Source organism: Taudactylus pleione, unplaced genomic scaffold, assembly GCF_031769625.1.
Source record: "Taudactylus pleione unplaced genomic scaffold, aTauple2 ptg001476l, whole genome shotgun sequence".
In the NCBI taxonomy this organism is placed as follows: Eukaryota; Metazoa; Chordata; class Amphibia; order Anura; family Myobatrachidae; genus Taudactylus; species Taudactylus pleione.
In genome coordinates this window covers 1,049,037-1,067,329 of record NW_028285874.1, presented here as the reverse complement: position 1 = coordinate 1,067,329, position 18,293 = coordinate 1,049,037, and the positions used below count along the sequence as shown (strand labels likewise).

Genomic DNA, 18,293 nt, shown 5'->3' with positions numbered 1-18,293 from the left:
CAGCAGTAGCGGCAGCTCTGGTAGCTGCCGCTGCTGCTATGTATCCGGGCCGCCAGCAGGACACCCTCCCGCCACGGCTCTGGATCTACAGTGATCATATATGATCACATGGCCTGATTCAGAGCTGGACGCTCTGACCAGAGCGCTTGCTCACGGCCCTCCTACCTAAACTTGGAGTGGCCTCCTGGCCGCTCGCATAACTGTGGATGACCACCTACAGCATATGCGAGCGGCCAAAAAGATGGTGGCTATGGTGTTGACCTTCGCAACCATTGGGCTTGTGACGAGACTCTGTGGTAGGGTCTCGGTGACTGCAAGCCCTGGAGTGATTTTGGCTCTATCAGAGACAAAATCACTCCCACTGACATCACTAGTGATGTCAGTGGGGCCAGACCCAGATGGTAGGCGTTCCCATGGGAATGCCTCCATCTGGCAGCCACTCCCCCGGCACGCCCACCAAATGGGGCGTGCTGTCACTCACCATCGACAGTACGCCCCCTTTGGTGCAAGACCCCGTCGCTAGCTGGGTCTCGTGCATGCGCACGATTGAGCAGCCTCCGTCATGCGCATGCGCACTAGGGCAACATTGACCCACTTGCAAGCGCTCAGCGCTCACGAGTGGGTCTGAATCAGGCCCACTGTGTGTGAAGGAGCAGTGGTGGCTCTGGTAGCCGCCGCTGCTATGTATCCAGGCCGCCAGCGGGACACCTTCCTGCCACGGCTCCGGAACTACAGTGATCACTATGTGTGAAGGAGCAGCAGCCGTGGCTTTGGCTGCTGCTTCCAGTTCCAGGTAGCCCAGCACAGTCAATCTGGCCTCAGCTCCTCCCGAATGATGCCCGATTTTATAAGGGCTATTATATATATATATATATATATATGTGTGTGTGTATGTATATATATATATATGGGTATATATATATATAGGGGTTTAAAACACATAAGACAGGAATCTGGGACAAATGTACCTGCCACAGACCACTTTACCAGTGATCCTATCACAATACATACATACATATATATATAGATATATATATATATATATCTGTATGAGTATATATATATATATATATATATATACGTGTATGTGTATTTATATATATATATATATAAATATGTGTATGTGTATATATATATATATATATATATATATATATACAGTCAGGTCCATAAATTTTGGGTCATTGACAGAATTTTCTTATTTTGGCCTCTATTCACCACCACAATGGCTTTGGAATGAAACAAACAAGATTTGCTTTAACTGCAGACTTTCAGATTTAATTTGAGGGTAATTACATCCAAATCGGGTGAACGGTGTAGGAATTACAACAGTTTCAATATGTGCCTCCCACTTTTAAGGGGCCAAAAGTAATGGGACTATCAACTCAAAAGCTATTTCATGGACAGGTGTGGCCTATTTCCTCATTATTTAATTATCAATTAAGCAAATAAAAGGTCTGGAGTTGATTCTAGGTATGACATTTGCATTTGGAATCAGTTGCTGTCGACTCTCAATATGAGATCCAAAGAGCTGTCACTATCAGTGAAGCAAACCATCATTAGGCTAAAAAATCAAAACAAACCCATCAGAGAGATAGCAAAAACATTAGGTTTGGCCAAATCAACTGTTTGGAACATTCTTAAAAAGAAAGAATGCACCGGAGAGCTCAGCAACACTAAAAGACCCGGGAAGACCACGGAAAACAACTGTGGTGGATGACAAAATAATTATTTCCCTGGTGAAGAAAAACCCCTTCACAACAGTTGGCCAAATCAAGAACACTCTCCAGGAGGTAGATGTATATGTGTCAAAGTCAACAATCAAGAGAACACTTCACAAGAGTGAATATAGAGGTTTCACCACAAGATGCAAACCATTGGTGAGCCACAAAAACACGAAGACCAGAATAGAGTTTGCTAAACAACATCTAAAAAAGCCATTACAGTTCTGGAACAACATCCTATTGACAGATGAGACAAAGATCAACTTGTACCAGAGTGATGGGAAGAGAAGAGAAGGAAAGGAACTGCTCATGATCCAAAACATACCACCTCATCAGTGAATCAGTGAAGTTAGATTTAGGATTGTTTATTTTGTCCCATTACTTTTGGCCCCTTAAAAAGTGGGAGGCACATATAGAAACCGTTGTAATTCCTACACCGTTCACCTGATTTGGATGTATTTACCCTCAAATTAAATCTGAAAGTCTGCAGTTAAATCACATCTTGTTTGTTTCATTTCAAAGCAATTGTGGTGGTGAATAGAGGACAAAATCTGAAAATTCTGTCAATGTCCCAATATTTATGGACCTGACTGTATATATATATATATATCGATAGATATCACAGAGCCTCTCAATAGGGATGACAGCTGACTATTGATGGTTTGTGAACCATCAATGGTATACCTGAAAAAAAGTGGTTTGCCATTGCTGGTGACTATCAATGTTGCACCATTGATGGTAACCCTCAATCGATGTTTAGGAAACATCAGCAGTTGTGGTCTACACAGATCTTGACCAATTGCTAAAGAATTGGTGGCTTCTAACGATGGTTGAACCATCGATGGTACAGCTTTCAATGGCCATCACTACAGTATAACTTAAAAATTGCTATTTTTATGGTATACTGTGTTTTAAAAATATATTTTTTTTAAATAAAATAGTGATGGATAAGTTTAAAATGATGTTCTTGACCTAATTCAATTATAAAAGAAACCGACAATTTTGGAGCGGTTTTTGGAAAAATAATTCATCAGTTAAGTGGTTAAATCGGTACAGAAACATGACCTGTTAGGGATACTTTGAGATTGAGAACCACTGATTTAGGTAAAGAGACCAGAATAATATCACTATGCTCTTTATTGTTACAAAAACACACACATAATATTAATCAATGTGGCATATTCATTTGGGCGCTAGTTTTAGCAAGGAAAAAAACATTCAGCCCCTCGTGCCCAATTTTGGATTACCACGGGTATTTGCGCTCTTGATACCCATAGTATCCAACTTTAAAAAAGTGGTTGTGGGGTTTTCAGAGAATAAATAAGTTATAAATATCTTCTTTGTAGTATAATATTTTTTAGTCAAAACATTGCAGTCTGACACGGAGTATGACAAGGGAGGCTCTGCCACCCCTTCCTACCCAGACTGCACATCCCTGGTATTAGTGACAGTTGTAGGGGAGGCAGAGCTGGACAAGGAGGTGCTGGGTGATCTGCACATCAAGGTGAGAAGGAAAAAGACAGCTTCAAGGCTTGGCAGTGGGATTACACACAGCCACTGAGAGTAAGAAATAAAGGAGAGATCAGTGAACAGAGAAAGGAGGAGTTTGAGGAAACAGCATAAAGCAAAAACTGATTGGGTTGCAGGTATCTCTGCATCTGGAGTCACTTACACTTACTGCATGGAGCAAGCAGTTGTTACCATACCTGCCTTTACCCAAGTACAGAGGGAGAACTGATCCACTAGTGATACATTAGATGAGAACTTTCCAATTATTTCACCAGATTTTGGAATAAAACATTGTTGTTAGATTGCAGCTGAAGTGTGTTGCATCTCTCTGTGCCTGGGGAATCCTTGCCTCTCTGATGAGATGTGACTTTAGTGAAGAGCTGTTGCTGAAAGACTTCCCCACCAAGTTAACTCTGATCAGTACACGCACCATACAATTATCATCCTTACTACATTGGGATATCACATTAGCTTACACCAAGCACTGCACCTGAGGCTCTCATAATCCAATGGAACCAAAAGTCTTGCTTGTTATCTGGATTTCCTTGTAGCTTGAAGGACATTTGCTGCACTGCATTGTTCTTTCTTATACTCACAGAAAAGCCTCAGGCTGCAGGGTAGGACCAACTTCACTCTAGTTCACAGCACCTCAAGTGGACCAGAATATAAAACACAATGGTCTGGCTACAAGGATTAAATCAGGTTGCTACATTTAGACATTCAAACAAAATTCTGTCTAAGAGAATAAGGCTGGCAAGAAAAACTCCTTATGGGGGCACTCTTAAATGCCTCAAAAATGAGTTTTTCTTCCCAGTCTTATTCTCTTAGACATAATTTTGTTTGAATGTGTGCCTTTGTACTCCCGGGGAGCACCACCAATCTTGGATAACTTTAAGGGATTTTACCGCATCATGTGTAATATTTTGGTCTCTGAATGTGTAATATAACATTAAGGTATTAGGGCAGAATCCTCAGCACAGTCTGGAGTGCTACATTTAGACACACAGGAATACAATGGGGCCAATTCAATTAGAAACAACTTGCTCTCATCTGCAAGTAAGTAGAGCTCCAAAAATTAATCTGATCGGTCTGTAGTATTGCTGTGCACTAACATCATCCAGACAGCTGCCTCAAAAATTTACATGTAAAGTGGCTCTATTTCATAAAGAGACATAAATCCCTATATTACTCCTATACATTAAGGGGTAAATGTTATAGATGGTGATTTCTTAAAACATGCAATTTTGCATTCATCATATGTAATAGGTTTGAGAACTTGCATCAAACTCACAACAACCATCCTCGCACCGGTAAAACACGCCATCCACATGTTGCTCATGTAAAACATACAACTCTCCAAATATAATAGGCTGTGAGTCTTAAACTCTTACGTAACTCACAAAAAATAAACTTGAGAAATAATAGTCTGATCCCAGAATGGAGAGTTTAATGTGTGACTTTACTGTAACTCAGCATCTGAGGCATATTAAGATGTCCATTATTAATTATTACACTGGTGGCATAAAGTAATGTGGCATTGTAGACATTTTCACTAAACCTCACCTGTAGTAGAATCCTTTATGCAGGTTCAAAGAAGAAGAGTTCCTAAAAAGAAAATAAAACCTTTTGTTTAACATGTGTGTAATACCCCTTTCAGACAGAAAACCAAATTACTGGGTCAAACATTTCTACCCAGTAATTTGCTGCTACTTGTCCTTTTTCTGTATGAAAGGGTCAACTGTGTAGAAATTCCCGGGACTTCGAACCCAAGTTTCTACCAGGGTCAGAGACCTGGAAATTTTGACCCGGATTGACCCTTTCAGAAAGAAAAATGACCCGTGTTGATCAGCAAATTACCGGATAGAAATGTTTGACCCGGTAATTTGCTCTTATGTCTGAAGGGGGGTTTAGGCTGGGCAAAATAACCCAGCATGCAAATGCCTGGTAAAAGCCAGGATTTTTACTTTTTCTGTGTGAAAGTGGTATTAGTTATTATAGTGTATATTGTATTTATAGTGAATTGTAGTGCATGCTCGATATATCACTCTTTACAATAAAACTGTTCAATATGATTTCCCTAAGCAAGTTATTCCCCAAGAGAAGTCAAGCTTAGGTGGAGACACTCGCAATTGTGGTATCCTACACAGATACAATAGATTACACTGCATTATTAAACATAACCCCAGACAGGCTTCACCTCTGCAGCAGATTGACAGTGGGTTTGCCAATAGATCTCCTGCAGTATAGGGGTTTCAAAATCTGACAGGCACTGATGTCAACCCTTTAATGACAGTCAAAACCAATGCATAGTAAATGCTGTTTTTTTCAACTGTAAACTGACTTTGATAATCATCGATATACCCATTGGTTTTTAAATAGACTCAAAACCGATCTTTAGTAAATGTACCCCCATGATGCATTTCTATACACTAAGGCAAATTCACTTGTAGAGAAACAATATCTTTGCTGTCACATATATTTAATGTACTGTAGTTGTATTCCATAAATGTAGTCTTTTCAATGCCAGTTTTCTATTAATATACAGGGTTATAGGACATAATTTTCATTATTTAAAACACCAGGACATGGGGCCTGATTCAGAGATGTACACTAACCCGATGGTTAGAGTACATCTCCGATGCTAAGTGGTGGGTGCATGTGCAGAATGGCTCCTGTGATCTAAACCGCACACCTTCCCAAGCCGAGGCATTATTGCCATGGTGCAGCATTTTTGGGGCAGTGTGGGGGCATTCCTGGGCAATGTCATTGCCCAGTTTTCCAGGAGGGATGAGGACAGGGTCTGCAGTGGTGTATGCAGATTTCCTGGCCTTGCAAACTGCCAGGACCCAGTCAGGCTGTGGTAGACATCAGCTACCACAGCCTGGCCAAAGGGGCAACCATTGCAACCCATGATCACGATGGTTGAGATGGTGATCCCAGGCTGGGACCTCACTCGCAGTGCTGGGATCGCAGATGCAGCCAGGAGGTGTCTGTTTTCTAAGGCACCTCCTGCTGCATTAGAATTTTAGATGGACAGAATTGTTCAGCTGCTTGTGTGAGGCTCTGCAATTCCATCCATCTCTGAATCAGGCCCATAGTTGGCGGACCTCAATCTGCCAAAAACATTTGAAGGATCCACCCAAAAAGGTACAATCATTCTAATCACATCCCAATGCTGTATCCATGCATATGGGCTATGGGATCATGGTGGATCCAGGCTATGATCATGTTTGGTCTAGGACATCACTATTACTAGTTTGCACTGATCTGGAATATGGCCCCAAGTCACACTGAGGTTCAGTGAGATCTGCAAACATGATGTGTCACTTGTATTCTCACTGGTCCTATGTGGGTGATATGTAATCAAACAATTCAATGAATGACATATGTAGCCTGATCAATCTAAATTGGAAACTTATCTATTCTATATGTAAAAATTTGGTGTGGAGTAACAGATAGAGTGTAAAAAGGTTCAACATTGTCTAGATAGACACCAGATGTTAGACAGTCAATAGGTCGACTGGGACAAAAGGTCGAAGGGACAAAAGGTTGACACACTAAAGGTTGACATGTAAGGATGTCGACGTGTACAAATGGTTGACAGGTTCAAAAGGTTGACACAAAAATGGTCATTTTTTTGTTTTCTAGCCCTAATCTTCAGCCTAACACTAACCCTCCCCTTGGTGCCTAACCCTAACCCTCACTCCTGTTGCCTAACCCTAACTATTGGGGTAGGTGTGTAACTATCCTTTCTACTGCCTAACCCTGATCCTCCGGTAAGTGCTTAACCCTCCCCCCTGGTGCCTATCTCTACATGTCAGGGTAAGTGCCTAACCCTAACCATTGGGGTAAGTGCCTAACACTAACCCTCCAGTAAGTGTTTTTAACCCTAAAAGAAAAACTGTTTTGACCATTTTTGTGTCAATCTTTTGACCCTGTCGACCATTTGTACCTGTTGACCTTCTTACATGTCGACATTTAGTGTGTTAACATTTTGTCCCAGTACACCTATTGAGTGTCTAACATCTGGTGTTTATCTAGACATTGTCAACCTTTTTATTGTCTATCTATAGTCCGGAACCCGACAAAATGATAACAACACCTACTGTATCATTGCTGTATTCTGACTCTGCTGTACCAATCTAGTGTACTACTGTAACTATACAGTATATGTTTTATACATATGCTCTTAAATATTTATCTCTAACATTAAGTCTCTTACTCTTTTATTGGTGAAAGCTTCATGCCTACATAAAAATGGTTATGTATAAAGATAAATATGGTAAAGAAATATATTTTAATGAAAAAGGAGAACTGTCTTCTCATTTAGTCCTTGAAAACTGGGTGACTATTGCTGGTGAAAAACAATCTATAGTATATTTTATAAACGCGGGAACATTTGATGGAAAGCAGATAAACATTGACTCAAGGAGAATACACTGGAATACTGGAAAAGTATGTTACATAGTTACATTTAGATAAAATGTTTAAAATGAAAAGTACCACAGCAGGCTGACACATGGGGCACTCGTGGCACAGGTAGTAATTCTGCCATGGACAGCTAATCTAGGAACCTAAATAGCCCAATTATGAGCAAGGCCATCACATTAAAACACCCTTCAGGCATCATTTCGAGACTGTGCCCTAATTTCTAATTTGAAACTGATGAAGTTAGTGCCACATAAATAAATAACAGTGACATTCAATAAAGGAGTGTGTAAAATAGTAAGGAGCTATGCCCATAAAAGCATAAAGCTCACAACAATGGATGTTGCCTTATTATATTTATTGTATTGTGGCAAAAGGAGCAGTGTGATACAGAGGAACCAGAGGTGTTTAGCTGTTAAGCCAAGGGAAGTCATGCATTTGGAGGATAGAAAATGTGTGTCTTCAGTAATTTCAGAGCATTTCTTGCAGCCTGATGCAGCTGAATGTGACTAATCAATCAGAACAGTTGTGAGCAAGTCCCTTAAGAAGAGTATTGTTTGCACGTCAGATTGGGAGGGGAAGGGGGGTTTAAGGTTTAAAACACTGTCTGGGGGCTATATCTGGGTGACCAATGCCGGAAAAGTTGTCCGGTGGCTAAAGAGAAGGTCCCTGTTAGTCAGTGATAGGGCTGCTTGGGACCTTTGTAAATGGCTCAAATGAATATGAACTGTATAATGGTTACTGGTCTCCAGTCATCCTAAAGAAATAAACCATAGTGCACAAGTCCAGAGTTATAGAAAATCATAAAATCACTCGACAATATTAAATGAAAACTCCTAAGCCACAAACTCCACCCCCCAGCAGCCAACTGATTGGTTGGATTCACAGTGAAGTGGAAAATATCACTAAAGCCAGGTACACACTAGATGACATGTCGTCTGATCTGGTGGATCGTACAACATATGGTCCACATCGGCCAGTGTGTACCAGATATGTGGCTGATGATGCTACTCTCACGCATCGTCAGTGAAATCGTGCTTCCTGGTCCGATAGGCGATATTGTCAGCAGGGGCCAAGCTGTTGAATGCAGCATGCCCCCCCACCATCATTCCATTGCTCCCGCCATCGGCAAGTGTGTATGCACTTGCTTATGCTGGGTCCCACCGAAGATGAAAATGTGCTGAGTACACATCGGCTAATGTATACCCAGCATAAGAGTTTTTTGAACACACACCTGGCTCTTTATCAGTGTTAAACCCCTGTCAGGCTGAGTGGACTTCCGTCAGCCTTCCCATATGTGACATGCTATAGATATCTAACAATTAATCTTATGTGATATGCCTTACTAGATCTGATTTTAATTCTGTTATTTTTACAAAAAATTTTTTCTGCTTTACTACATTAGTAAATTGTTCTTTCATTACATAATAACCAGCTCAGTAATTACTTGTGCAAACACTGTTTATGTGCCAATAACTGTAAGGAGAAAGCAATAAACCTATAGGAAAAGAGAATATGAATAGAAAGATGAGCTAAATCATTTTAGAGACAACAGATACCCATCACTCAAACGAAAGAAAAAAAAATCCATGCCAAGAGGTAAATAGAGGAACTAAATCATTTAAAGGTTGTACAAAGAAGGATATGCAATCGGGAAGCCAACTACCTTAATACCAGCAGCCCGCTTCCCGACTATCATATCTCAGTGAGGGTGAAATGCCGGGCATCTAGATGTAGACGCCCGGCATTTCCCTGATGCCGGGAGACCGGCGCCCGGCATCCCGATCGTAGTGATGCCGGGCGCAGTGAGCTTACAGCCACGTGGGGGGAGGGTTAGGTTTAGGGCTCCCAGGGGGGATTAGGGTTAGGCACCCCCCGGGAGGGTTAGGCTAGGGGGAGGGAGGGTTAGGGTTAGGCACCGCGGGGGGATTTAGGGTTAGGCACCCCCCCAGGGGACTTATGTTTAGGCAGCAGGGAAGGGTGTGGTTAGGATTAGGCACTTAGAGCAGGGATTAGGGTTAGGCACTTGGAGGGAGGTTAGGGTTAAGCACCCATACGGAGGGTTAGGGTTAGGGGAGTTAGGTTAGGTTAGACAATACTTACCTATCCATGATCAGTATTTCCAGCACTGTCGGGCTTCCACTGCTGGAAACTCTGCTGATGTCGGCCTGCCACTGCTGGGAATCGAACCGCCGGCAATGCCAGTTCCCAAAGAAGATGAGCAAAGAAGAAATGATGAGGTGCCCTTAAAAACAGGTTTAAGCTTACATGAAGAAAGTCGTAAACTCCCTAACCTGTCCATTTTTGGAAAGAGGATGTACCACCAACCCATCTGGTAAGGTACAAAATTATATAAATAAGGGCAAAAATGTGGGAAAGAAAAAGAAAGTAACAAGAATAAAGATAACCTCCGCATCTCTACCTCTAATACAAATAAGAACATGGATGTAGGTATGATTTTTAATTTCAGTTCTAAGATTTTGATGGTTGAAGAAAGGGCTTAAAATGTGCCCCAGGGAAGGACAAGATCCATTTAACACTTTCATTCATATGCAGACATTGATATGGAAACTTACCATCAAAATGTTCTTCATAATGAAGGTTTCTAAAGACATAGTGTATAAGAAATCAGTAGAAGATACCAATCATCTTTCAGAAAGTATCTAGGAAACAAATGAGTCATTACAAAATTGAACATAATAAAATAAGAACTAAATGCCATAACAAATTTAAAAAGAGCAACCTATCATTTAAAAAAAAAAACAGAAAAGTGGAGAGGTCCGGTAATCCAGGATAAATCAGAATACGGACAAGAGATTCAGAGACATCTACAGGAAGATACTCTAATACATATGCACTTTTTAAAAGTGACCCTACAAACATGATCAAAATGTTATTTTCCAAGCTCATAAAAATGCATACTACCAACAGCACAATCTCTAAGCCTGATGGTGAATGAAAGATGCACCGATTCCATTTCCAGTCATTTATATAGTGTAATACACAAGATTCATTAGATCTGAATAAAATTTCAGTCATAATCTGTCCAAACACTAAAGTGTCAGCATAAATCAATCACCACATTCAGTCTATATCCACTAAGACACCACCAAATCTCTTTGGATAGATATGAAAATAATAAATATGATGTGAAAGTAACGCTACAACCTTGCCGTGGGTGTGGCTGCCCAGATGGAGGCATTCCCATGGGAATGCCTACCATCTGAAGCCGGCCCCACTGACATTACAAGTGATGTCAGTGGGAGTGCTTCCGGCTCTGTTAGAGCCGAAAGCATTCTGGGGCTTGCAGCAACGAGACCCTACCGCAAGGGTCTTGTCGCAAGCCGGATTGTCACGATGGTTTTGACCATCGCGACCATCATCATGGCTGCTCACATAAGCTGTGGGTGGTAACCCACAGCTATGTGAGTGGCCAACAGGCCGCAACAAACAAAAAAATAAAATGCCCTGATTCAGAGCGGGCGCTCGTTCAGAGCGTCCGGCTCTGAATCAGGCCCAGAGTGAGATATCTCTCTCATCTGATCATCTAGGTAAAACCATGCTGCACTGCAGGTGGGGCAGATATAAAATATACAAAGAGATTTAGATTTGGGAGGAGTGTTTCCAAACTGACATCTAAATTGTAGAGTAATATTAAAGCTGTGCAGTATTTGTGGGCTACATGCAAAAGCTGCTAGTGCCCTACATTTAAAAAATGTATGTATTTATACCCCTTGCATTGCAATATGGTTTGTTCAGGTTCACAGCTGAGAGAGATATCTCACTCTATTCCCAACTCTGAATCAGGCCATCAGGTCTTATTGTTAGTTTTTAACACTGCCAATAACCTAAGTCTGACACATTAGGGTTTTGACACCCTCTGATTGCTCATGTAATGTGATTAACATACAATTAAGATTTTAGTGCCCTTTATTGGTTTTATTTACAACTGCAACTAACTTCAGTATAATTTATTATAATTAGAGTTTGACACCCTTTATTGATAATACTCTAATTGCTAATTTATTGTATTCCACATTTAGCTAGGGTTATAGTGCCATTATATTGAAAACAAGATCTAGTGCGCTCTATTGGGATCACTTCAGTTTAGTTTATTGATAAATTCCTGTCATTTGCACCTACCATACTGACAATATGACCACAATAAGTCCATTTTCTCAATATTTTCAGGTCCACTTTAAGTTCACAAATCCAATGTTACAACTTCGTAACATTATATTGTTTATCTTTTAACAGATGCCACAAGGTCAGTGTTCTGAAAAATGTCCTAATGGATTCAGAAAAGCTCCAGGTGGAGGATATCATCCATGTTGTTATGGCTGTGTGCTATGTTCTGAAGGAGAAATATCCAATGGTATATGTACAGTATTTTACTTTACAAGTACAACTGAAAAATGTATCTTTATAATCTTATAGCAATATGATATTTAACAAGTTTTTTTTTAAAGATGTATGGTATATTCTATCCAATATTTGTGAGTATTCACATAGAGAAAGATGGTGTGAAACGCGTGTTGTGTGCAATAGGAATGAGAGAAACCTTTGCAGGTCAGTTCCCCAAGGGTTTGTATCAAACCACTTGTCATGAACATGGACTGACTCTCAGATGCCACAAACTGGACCAGCTGGTTATGATATTGGCACATCTCGGTCACTTACCAAAATATTAAATTTTACTGCAACCACGAAAGAAGATTCACGAGGTCTAAGCATTCTCCACACAATGATTAATAATTCACCTTCATTTACACACAGTTATGTAGCATGGCCCTCACAGGCTCACAGGTTCAGTGAGAATCAATAGTTAATAGTCTCCAATGCCAACTTTATGCCAATGCCTATTTTAAAGCAAAGGCCAGAGCTTTGATCTCTGTGTCACAAGCGCTAGAAATAATTTTCCCCTTACTCAGTGACCGTAACAGCTCTTGCACCCCAAGTGTGAAGTAAACAGGAAGTTCCTATTAGAGATAAGCGAGTCCGGTTCTCAGAGAACCGGACCTACCCAAATTTTGGGAATCTGGGATGATCCAAGCCACAGCTTGGATCTCTCTGCCTGCCCCAGATCCTTCTGTGAGGCAAAACCTTGTGATCCCACTGTCAGATTTTCAACATTTTTCAACGGTGTGATTCCGGATACAATCGTTTCTTGAGGGACAGATCAGCAAAGTAGAGCTGATAACATTGTGAAGGAATCACAAGCCAAACACATCTATCACTTTGTAATATGTTTAATTTTATTTAAAAAAATTGAGTATAAATACAGTATATTCTGCTCACAATTTAAAATCAAAGGAAAAATGTATTTGATGACTTTAAGACCAAATGGGGTTTCACTCCAATGACTCCAAACATTATCAAGAAATCCCTCAAAAATCTACAAATGAACAGTTCAGGATTAGCAGAGATTACAAGGGAGGCCACCAAAGTTCTTTTCTTTTAAAATAAACCAGTTCATTTTGGTGTGCTCATATTTAACCCCTCACTGCTAAGGGTTTTCTCACCCCCGTGCTGTGGCTATTTTTTGACATCCGCGCTGTTTTTTTTCCAACATTAAATCACAGATTTTTGTTATTTTGGTGATCACACCTATTATACAATTTTTTTTTTTTAGAAGACTTTGTATTTTCAGAAAATACCATTAGTCTTTTTAGTTGTTCTAACGTCATAAAAATGTAAACCAAATGGCCAAAAAGGTGTTTTTATTTTTGAAATTTCGAGAAAGGAAACTAAAAAGCAAACATGCTATTTTTTTCTCTTATAAAAACCACAAATAAATACTTTGTGGTCCTTGCTTCATCAATAATCCACCTTTCCAAAATAGTAAAAAGCAGGATTTTTTGTGTAGGTTTTGCCAAAAAAAAAAAATCTGAACTTTCATGGAAAATTTTACTTTTGTGTACGCTTTCAGTTATTGGGCGGGATGCGCTCTTCGGAAGCATAAAATTGTTTACTAACACAGTATGCTTGAACAAATTTGCAAAGGACAGCTCCCCCAGCGAGAGCTGTCATTTCTGATAGAAACATTTCTGGATTTCGGACCTGGGAATCCTTTTGTGCATGTATTAAGTGATGCACACACCGCTGGGGGGTGCTGGGAGGGATCTGATTGGATCCCTCTCAGGGGGAAGTGTAAATAGAAGCTTAAAGGCTTCTACTGGGTAACGCCATCTAAAGATGGCATTGCCCACCTTATCCAAGCTCCTTAGTATATCACATTCCGGAGCTGGGTTCATATGTGGTAAGCGGGCAAATTAGAGGTTTGACGGCAGAATATGCATTGATGCATCCTGCTCAATGTCTGGTGATCTCCAGATACCTACTGGGGGGCACATAATTTGAAATAGGAGACTCCCATCTATGGAAAACTATTTTTTCTGTAGTGCTGGATGATCACAAGACAAGAGCTGCTTAGGCGGCCACATAATATGAAAGAGGGGATCTCCCTGCTTTCGTATGTGAGCAATCCCACATTTACAAGTGTAATTATGGACAGGATAGGGCACATAGTGCCCTGCCACCCATATAAGGAAAACATCTATTTTTCCTAATGCAGGATAAATGTGTTGGTTATCACAGGTGATCACCAGACTATCGCTACTAGTGGCCCACTCCCCTCTTTCCAATATAAGTGACCACAAAGTTGCCAGTGTCATAATGGGGTGAGAGGGCACATAGTAACATTTTCCATAGCTCAGAGCTATATAATCTGAAATAACCAGTGGACGGCCACATCATTTAAAAGTGTGTCACCTCCATGACAGATAATCTGGCTGTCATGCTAGAGCATATATATTATAATTTTACTCACTAAATAATGACCACACTGCGGTATTTTTTTCAATACTCACGTTTTTAATTAGTTATATCAGTGATTGTTGACATCTTCAATTAAGACTAACCAAGTCACAAAGGCATGATCTCATGTCTGCATTTTTGCTGATTACATGGAGACAGTGTAACTACCAAAGATGAGAAAAATGATTCAGCAATTTTCTTCTATTTTTTTTCTCAAATTGAATTTGAATTAATGTGTAAAATAAATGTGGAGAAGTGTAGAGAATGAAAGGGAGAGAGAGAGAGGGAGAGAGAGAATGAAAGGGAGACAGAGAGAGGGAGAGAGAGAATGAAAGGGAGAGAGAGGGAGAGAGAGATCGAAAGGGAGAGAGAGAGGAAGAGAGAGAATGAAAGGGAAAGAGAGAAAGAGAGAGAGAGAGTATGAAAGGGAAAGAGAGAGAGAAAGAGAGAATGAAAGGGAGAGAGAGAGAGGGTGAGAGAGAGGGAGAGAGAATGAAAGGAAGAGAGAGAGAGGGAGAGAGAGAATGAAAGTGAAAGAGATAGAAGGATAGAGAATGAAAGGGAGAGAGAGAGAGAGGGAGAGAGAATGAAAGGGAGAGAGAGAGAGGGAGAGAGAGAATTAAAGGGAAAGAGAGATAGAAAGATAGAGAATGAAAGGGAAAGAGTGAGAGAGAATGAAAGGGAGAGAGAGAGAGAGAGAAAGAAAGAGAATGAAAGGGAGAGAGAGAGGGAGAGAGAATGAAAGGGAAAGAGAGAGATAAAGATAGAGAATGAAAGGGAAAGAGAGAGAAAGAAAGAGAATGAAAGGGAAAGAGAGAGAAAGAGAAAGAATGAAATGGAAAGAGAGAGAGAAAGAAAGAGAATGAAAGGGAAAGAGAGAGAGAAGAGAGAGAATGAATGTGAAAGAGAGAGAGAAAGAGAGAGAATGAAAGGGAGAGAGAGAAGAGAGAGAATGAAAGTGAAAGAGAGAGAGAAAGAGAATGAAAGGGAAAGAGAGAGAGAGAGAGAAAGAAAGAGAATGAAAAGGAGAGAGAGAATGAAAGGGAAAAAGAGAGAATGGAATGGAAAGAGAGAGCGAAAGAGAATGAAAGGGAAAGAGAGAGAGAAAGAAAGAGAATGAAAGGGAAAGAGAAAGAATGAAATGGAAAGAGAGAGAGAAAGAAAGAGAATGAAAGTGAAAGAGAGAGAAAGAGAGAGAATGAAAGGGAAAGAGAGAGAGAGAGAAAGAGAGAGTGAGAAAGAGAGAGAGAGAAAGAGAGAGAGAGAAAGAGAGAGTGCGAGCACGAGAGAGAACATCAGAGAGAGTGCGAGAGAGAGCGCGTGAAAGAGCGCGAGAGAGAGAGAAAGAGAGAGAGCAAGAGAGCGAGAGAAAGAGAGAGCGAGAGAGAGAGAGGAGAGAGGGAGAGAGAGAGAGAGCGAGAGCGAGCCTTAGCAGCTGCATTCACTGACAACGACGGTCCCATAACACACTCCTGAGATGGCCTTTTTATGCGTTCACTTCAGGCCATCTCCTAGACACCTCCCAGGAATGCCCAAGCCTTTCTGCTGTCATCCAAAATTAGTGCAATCACATACGCAACAGAGATCATTGCCTACACTCAGTGGTACGCATGGACCATAGGTATTTCCAGGACTTTATACCCATGCGCTGTTATAAAAAATTGTTATACTGCACAAATATCAACACTGTGGGCCTCATTCAGCAAGGATCGCTGATGCAATAGCGGCCGCAAACACGCACGCAGTTCTGCTGCGAAAGTATGCTAATAATTGAAATCGCAACGCACTCGCACGGACAACATGCAAACGCCCGCTTACCCTTTCACACATCCGTAATACCTTGCAATCCAGCTAAAACATCTGTAAAATCGAAGCACATCGGAGCCATTCGCACATTTAATGCAGGTCTGACCCTACCAGTGAGGGCTCAGGCTGCATATGCCATCGCAGTGGCTAATTTATGCACGCCCCTCTAACAGCGGTCAAACTCACTGGCACACCTGAGTTTCTCCAGCCACCCCCCCGTCACCACCCCCAAACAGTACTTCCTGCTAATCACTCTGTGATGGGTCTGCGTACTCACTGCGATCACAGTCCCAATCGCAGTGAGGCATTCGTGCACGCACACTGCGATGCATAGGCATGCGCATTACACAACAATCGACCATCTGCATACGCTTTCGCAGTTGTGATCCTTGTTGAATGAGGCCCTGTGTCCACCTCTGAGTCAGGCCCATAGAGAGAGAGAAAGAAAGTGACGGAGAATAAAAAGAAAAGAGAGACAAGTTGAGGTCAAAATTGCTGCTAAATATTTTATTTATCTCACATTTTTATTCCCTAGACAACAACAATTGTGTGAAATGTACAGAAGGTGAATGGCCTAACGACACAAAGAACCAATGCATTGCCAAAGCTCAAGAATTTCTATCGTATGAAAAGGACCCTCTATCTTCAGTCTTTTCTGTTATTGCTCTTTTATTTTCTGCTATAATTGTCTTTATAATTGGATTGTTTATTTTATTTCAGAACAACCAAATAGTCAGAGCAAATAATCAGAACCTTAGTTTTATTCTCCTCACCTCTCTAAAGCTGAGTTTACTCTGTGTATTTCTTTTCCTTGGTCGTCCAGTCGATATAACCTGCATGCTACGCCAAGTCTGCTTTGGAATCATATTTACTATTGCTTTGTCTTCTGTCCTGGCCAAGACTATCACCGTTTGCGTCGCTTTTAAAGCCACAAGACCCGGAAGCTACTGGAGAAAATGGATGGGAGTCAAACTACCAAATGCTTTAGTGCTGATCTGCTCTTCTGTCCAGGTCCTGAATGGTGTTATCTGGTTGTCATTTTCTCCTCCATTTCAGGAGTTTAACATGGACACTACTCCTGGGACTATCATCATCCAATGTAATGAGGGTTCTGTGCTGGCCTTTTATTTCATGTTGGGTTACATGGGACTTATGGCAGCTGTGAGCTTTGTCCTGGCTTTCATGGTGAGGACATTACCTGACATCTATAATGAGGCCAAATACATCACATTCAGCATGATGGTGTTCTGCAGTGTTTGGGTCTGCGCCATCCCAGCCTATCTGAGCAGTAATGGGAAACAAATGGTCATTGTAGAGGTGTTTGCTGTATTAGCTTCATGCATTGGAGTATTATGCTGTATATTTTTCCCTAAATGCTACTATATACTGATGAGACCTGAAATGAACAGAAAAGAACTTTTGTGCTCGGGGACAAAGAAATAAACATTGCCTCATAATATAACCTGATACCTTGTAATAGATGCGTAATTCTCATTAAACTCTTTATTGTCAGATGATGGATGTAACCATGAATTATTTTAAACCATATTTGCTAAAATAAAGACACAGACCAAGTTTATGGCCTTCAAATAATAGGTCAGCTTTATTTATTTACAATAATGAGTATGGTGGCAGATGAAAGAACGGCAAACCACCGGTGCCCACTTGACTAAGGCAAAAAATGTCCAAAACTTACCAGGACCAACTATCCCAATTTAATGGTAAGTGAGATATAAAATACTTGCAAGGGCCAACTCTCCCTTTTTAAGCAAGTGAGATGGTATCCTATACCCATGCCAATGCCCCATTTCGGCCAACTCGGTTGAGAAGAGCCGCTGGCCCCAGTAGGGTGAAACCAGCCTAACCAGTGCATTAAAGGGGTGTGAACCGCTCCTACTGCAGCAATATGGACGCTTTACAGATTGTCGGTCTCTCTCTGCCATGAAATAAAGCCGACACAAGACACAATAGGGAAGGGAGGGTGGGAGATCAGAAACAAAGAGGCTGAAT

The 18,293-nt window shown here is 41.0% G+C and overlaps 1 protein-coding gene across 1 annotated transcript in view; it reads left to right on the top strand.

The window, feature by feature from the left end:
• Positions 1–17,726, top strand: part of LOC148442525 (vomeronasal type-2 receptor 26-like) — a 41,243-nt gene extending 23,517 nt beyond the window's left edge. Inside the window, exons 3-5 of the mRNA XM_088463867.1 lie at positions 3,100–3,228; positions 11,919–12,036; positions 16,819–17,726. Coding sequence (XP_088319993.1) covers positions 3,100–3,228; positions 11,919–12,036; positions 16,819–17,726 — 1,155 coding nt within the window. The remainder of the gene's footprint in view (positions 1–3,099; positions 3,229–11,918; positions 12,037–16,818) is intronic.
• Positions 17,727–18,293: the final 567 nt, after the last annotated feature.